This window comes from Helianthus annuus, chromosome 3 (genome assembly GCF_002127325.2).
Source record: "Helianthus annuus cultivar XRQ/B chromosome 3, HanXRQr2.0-SUNRISE, whole genome shotgun sequence".
NCBI classification, from domain to species: domain Eukaryota; kingdom Viridiplantae; phylum Streptophyta; class Magnoliopsida; order Asterales; family Asteraceae; genus Helianthus; species Helianthus annuus.
In genome coordinates, this window is record NC_035435.2 from 158,081,846 (window position 1) to 158,087,234 (window position 5,389).

Genomic DNA, 5,389 nt, shown 5'->3' on the forward strand with positions numbered 1-5,389 from the left:
GTATTTTTTTATAAAAAGTGATATTTTTATAAACTTGTATAGATTATATGAAAACCATTAATTTTGACAATTCAAATTTAGTTTCCGATTTGGCTTTGATCTTCACTTGGCTTTGTTATTGTCAAAATTAATCTTTGTGAGTTACTAAATCATCATCTTTGTTGTGTATAAACATTGATTTTCATTCAAATGATGTATGTGAACTTTGTTCTTCATTAATTTTCGATCAATTGATGAATGTGATGTCCAATCTTCAAGGACACAAGGCTAGCAAAGGATATCGTCAAGCAAGAACATATAAGTACGTAAACTTTTGTTTCTACAATCTTCATGTATTCAGTACGATTATTAAGGGTTCAATCCACAGTGACATCCTCATATTCGGATATTTGAAATGTGTAAGCCGGGAAAATTGAAGGGGGGGGGGGGGGGAGCGTTGGCAGTGAGAGCATACGAAAAAAGAGCATAAATTAAAAGCAATTGTATTACATATAAAAATTAACAAAACTTATCCAGGGGTAGGATTTTATTATTCAGTAGTTGGGCTAATGATTTTTGAGCAATTAAGTTTTGGTATATCAATCACATAGATAATTGTCAACCTTTATTAAATGCATGCATAACCACTGCTTAAACCAGCAGGAACTTACAACGGAAATTAAAAAAAACTAACTAACTGATCATCAGGAAGGAAAACCCACCACATTATTCTAGAGGTACCTTTGACTCAAATCTATCTTCAACAAGAGACTAATACTAAGGACCCGATCTTTCAACGACATAAAAGCTCAACATTAAGTAGCATGGAACGCATCCAAGCACTCGTGAAGCCCACCTGTCCATATCGTACGATTATACTCCTCGAATGTAAACTGTCGGTACACAGCAGGCTCGTCATCGGTTACCAGTTGTGGAGCAGGGCCTATCACTGCATCAGGTGATGGGCAGTAGAAAGTAGGTATAGATATCCTTTCTTTCTCAGAGTTCACCACAGCGCGATGCATAGCACTCTTGTATTTGTCATTGCTTATCACCTGTATGTTACTATATTAATTAACATAAACTGAAACAAAAAGATCACTAAAAGGTTGTTGGAGGGATTATTTTTATGTCCAGGTGGTTTAGAAATTCTAAAAGTATTTATAAGAACATCCTCCCAAGATGCTAAATATATGTATTTATGCATTTAGTCGGCTGTCAAATCATATTTCTACATATGTATAAAAAAACATTCATTTCTCTTCAACCTTACAAATATTCTTACCAATACTTGCATTTCCACCTCACCACTTTTTACATTTTATTTTTAAACACAAAATTTCTTTATAATTAACCCATTTCTATTTTGGTATTTTTTAAAATATATATAAATTAATTAAATATATTTAAACATAAGTAAACATTTAATTTTTGATTTGTTTTCTTCGGTTATTATTCATATAAATGAATTCTATATTTTATTATCATTGATTATACTTTATTTTATTTTTTAAAGGCTTTGGCCCACTCGTTCAAAAATTATTACCGTAAGTATTTATTTGTTACGGTTGAATACTTGAAAAGGAAAAATAAAATAAATTAATGAGTAGACGTTTATCTTTGTTTATGTTGTTGCAAAAGAAAAAAAAATTACTTGAGTCCCACTTGTTTCCTCAAATGTGTCGTTCTTGCTGATGTTGTTGCAAAAGAAAAAAAAAATTACTTGAGTCCCACTTGTTACCTCAAATGTGTCGTTCTTGCTGAAGTGCATTCTCTTCAAATGCATTTTGCTCCAATAAAGCTTTTGGTAAATGTATAATTCATGTCACAAATGCATACATTGGGATGGTTTAAGTGGTTTTTGAGATTATATTGGTTTTTTGGTAGTCTGCTAAGTACTTCAATAAGCGGACTATGAATAGATCTGACACATGGATAATAACACGTACGCCTAAGAATAGGTTGTGCTCTACTTCATTAAGCAGACACTAGTCCACTTTTCATGTTCCTGTGTCGTCAGATCTATTCATGGTCCATTTATGAAAGTAACGGACTACTAGAAACCCCAAAAACAACCTACAAACTAGGGGGTGAGCAAAAAACCGAAATAACCGAACTGTAACCGAAATAGCCGACAAAAACCGAAACAAAAACCGACGGTTCGATTTTCAGATTTTTAATAACCGAAAAGTTCGGTTCGATTTTTGGATAACCATTTTCAATAACAAAAAAAAAACCGAACCGAACCGAACCAATAAGTTACAATCCTTATATTTTTAAGTTTAAGTTTAAGTTGTTTAAATGTTTAACCCAATGCTAGTAGAAATTACTAAATTTTATTCTTGAATGTTAAGTGTTTATAATAAAAACATTACAAGTTTATTTATAATTGAAGTGATCTATTTATTACCTACAAGAAATAACAAAATTTTATATAAAAATTAAATGATCTTCAAATTATTATAAAAAAAATGTCTTAATAAAAACTTTAGAGAAACATATAAATAGATTAGAAAGTTAGGGTTATGTAAACAATATTAATTAAAGAAGTTAACTATAATAACTTAAATGTAAACATATAATAAAGATTCTTATATTCTAAATTATACTTTATATTTTTTTTTGAATCTTACATAATTTTGTTCCAAAAACCGAAATAACCGAAAACCCGAACCGAACCGACATAAAAACCGAAAAAATTGAAACCAAACGGTTTTAAAAAGCCAAAAACCGACATTTCGGTTTCGGTTTTGATTTTACCCAAAAACCGAACCGAACCGAACCGTGCACACCCCTATTAGAAACACCTTTAAAACTTGTAAACCACCTATACATCAACAAAAGTTTAGATGGAATGATATGATTCTATACCTGAATTTGATCACCAATGTTGATGACGAATGCGTTCGGAACTGGATCAACAGCAACCCACTGGCCATCTTTGAGCAGTTGAAGACCAGAGACCTCATCTTGAAGAAGGAGGGTGAGGACATACCCATCAGTGTGTCCAGGCAACCCGTAAGTCAAATCGGGTTGTGGGCATGGAGGATAGTAGTTCAAGGCCATTACCTGAGCATGCGACCCCAGTTGTGCACTGATGTAGTCTTTATCAAGCCCCAAACTCTCCGAAATCGCCTCAACCAGTTGGAGCGCTAACACTCTAACACTCCTGCAATACTCAGCCGCAATGTCCCGAAAGGACTCGGGGTTGGTGGGCCATTGGTGAATGTAATCCTGGAGCGGGTAGCAATGGAGTCCAAGATAATCTCTCCAATGAGAAATCTTTTCAGTACGTACATTGTAGCTGGTTGATAGCCTGTTGGCTTTGGTGGGGTCATCAGAGTACATCTTGAGCCTTTCTTGTAATGGCAAGTTGAAGAATTCTCTAGCCATTTGCATCATGTTGGCTATGATGGACTCGGGTATGCCATGGTTCTTAACTTGGAAGAAGCCGTTATCGGAGCAAGCTCGACGGATTTCATCGAGTACCTGAGAGCGGTTGGGACCGTTGAGGTTTTGGAGGTCAATGACAGGGATGGAGTCAGGAACAACATTTTGGTAATTGGGGCGTTCGGTGATGGGATGAATGTATTTTGAAGGGACTTGGTTCATTTCACCAGAGGCAACCATGTCGCTAAGAAGTAATGGTTTAGAAGTAGTAGCCATTGTTGGATTGAAGAGATGTGAGGTTTAGATGAGAATGGGAGAAGGTTATATATAGAGACCATGGACTTAATTCATGTGTATGCATGTGATACGTGTGTTCAAGTATATCCTTTAATTACTGAACCCTAAAATATTATTATTAGATATTTATGTATATTTCGTGTGGAATGAATTGGTTTTCAAGCAGATAATGAGAAGCACGCAGGATATTCTGATAGAGATTAAATCAAGAGGTTTTGAGTGGTTAAATAGTAGATCTTCATGTAAATATTGAATTTGAAAGGAATGGTGTAAATATCTCATGTATATGTTGTAATTTGGTCCTTTACCCGTTTAGGTCGGGGGCGTTTGTTTGTTGGTCTTTTGCCTGTTTAGGTCGGGTGTTTATTTTAATGAAGTTTAATTTAAAAAGAATGATATTTATGTATATGTTTATTAATTGTTTCAGTTCCTTTTGCTCTTAATGATAGATGTTATACAAACTCAGAAAATCATGCATATATGTTATCATCTGTATCTTTTTATCAATAAGAAATAAGAACATGTATATTAAAATATGGATTCATACACCCTAAAATGAGACATTTAACACCTTTTTACTTTTTTGTCAAATTAATTAGACAATCAACAAACTTTTTTGCTAATATAAAAGTGTTTTTTTCCACACCGCCTCATTTTTTTATATTTTTTTTATTGTTTACTAATTTGAGTTTTTTTCCATAAATAGTGTAGGTAGAAAATTTATCAAAACTAGTTATTTTTCGTCCGCGCGTTGCGACGGGACCTAATGACTACAAAAGGCGTGTCAGCAACGGTAAACAGATACCGAATATCAAAACATAAATAAAATAACGTGGTAAGGATAGTCACTCCGTCATAAAAAAACGATTTTAAATAACCTAATATATAATAATAGGACCCACACGTCCTACACGTTGGAAATTCGGTTGTTTTCAGTTCAGTTATTACAGTGTTAACACGTTAAAATATGGATGAGCTCGGTACCGGTAACGGCAGCGAAAGTACTGATCCGGAAAATCATCGAAATTAGGTACCGGCACCGAAAATGCTCGGTACAATACGGTATGGTATTTGAAGGTAAAAATCAATAAATACAGGTATGGTGTTAGACCGGTGTCGAACCGAAAGTAAAGATTCTGAAAACGCCAAAAGGTGGGTACCAAATTGGTACCGGAAATGATTTGGTATAGTAAATTTGGTACCGATACGATACCGGTTCGTTTACAGGATTTGATACGATTTGCTCATCAATATTCTAAATATCAAAGTTAATTTTACATGCTACAATTCATCCATTACAAAAAAAGACAAAAAAGAAAGCAAAATAAGTTGTGTATATAAAACCTCATTCAAACGAAATACAGTTTACTTACTGTGTGTATGAAGAGTAATCTAAACGGTGCAATTACTAGCATTGCTGCGTTGCTACAGGATTTGAGGAGCTCGGTACCAACAGGTACCGGAAATACCGTTACCGAAATCCCCAAAAGTGGGTACCGGTACCGAATATACCTAGTATGGTACGGTTCGGTACTGGTACGGCACCGGTATTTGAGGGTAAAAACCGGTGAATACCTGTGCAGAACCGGTACCGAAAATACACCAGTTTGGTAAATTTGAGACCGATACCAATACCCGATACCATTTGCTCATCTCTTAATGATGTTACTATTCATTCCATTCTAATTTTAAATAATTCTAAATTCTAAATTCTAAATTCTAA

At 34.3% G+C, this 5,389-nt stretch overlaps 1 protein-coding gene across 1 annotated transcript; it reads right to left on the reverse strand.

Annotated features, from left to right (window-relative positions):
* Positions 1-531: 531 nt before the first annotated feature.
* On the reverse strand, positions 532-3,645 carry LOC110928139 (protein DMR6-LIKE OXYGENASE 2). Its single transcript, XM_022171321.2, has 2 exons — positions 2,851-3,645; positions 532-1,034 (listed from the first exon to the last, which is right to left on the reverse strand). The coding sequence occupies exons 1-2, from the start codon at positions 3,643-3,645 to the stop codon at positions 795-797; spliced, it is 1,035 nt and encodes a 344-aa protein (XP_022027013.1). The 3' UTR covers positions 532-794.
* Between the last annotated feature and the right edge of the window lie 1,744 nt (positions 3,646-5,389).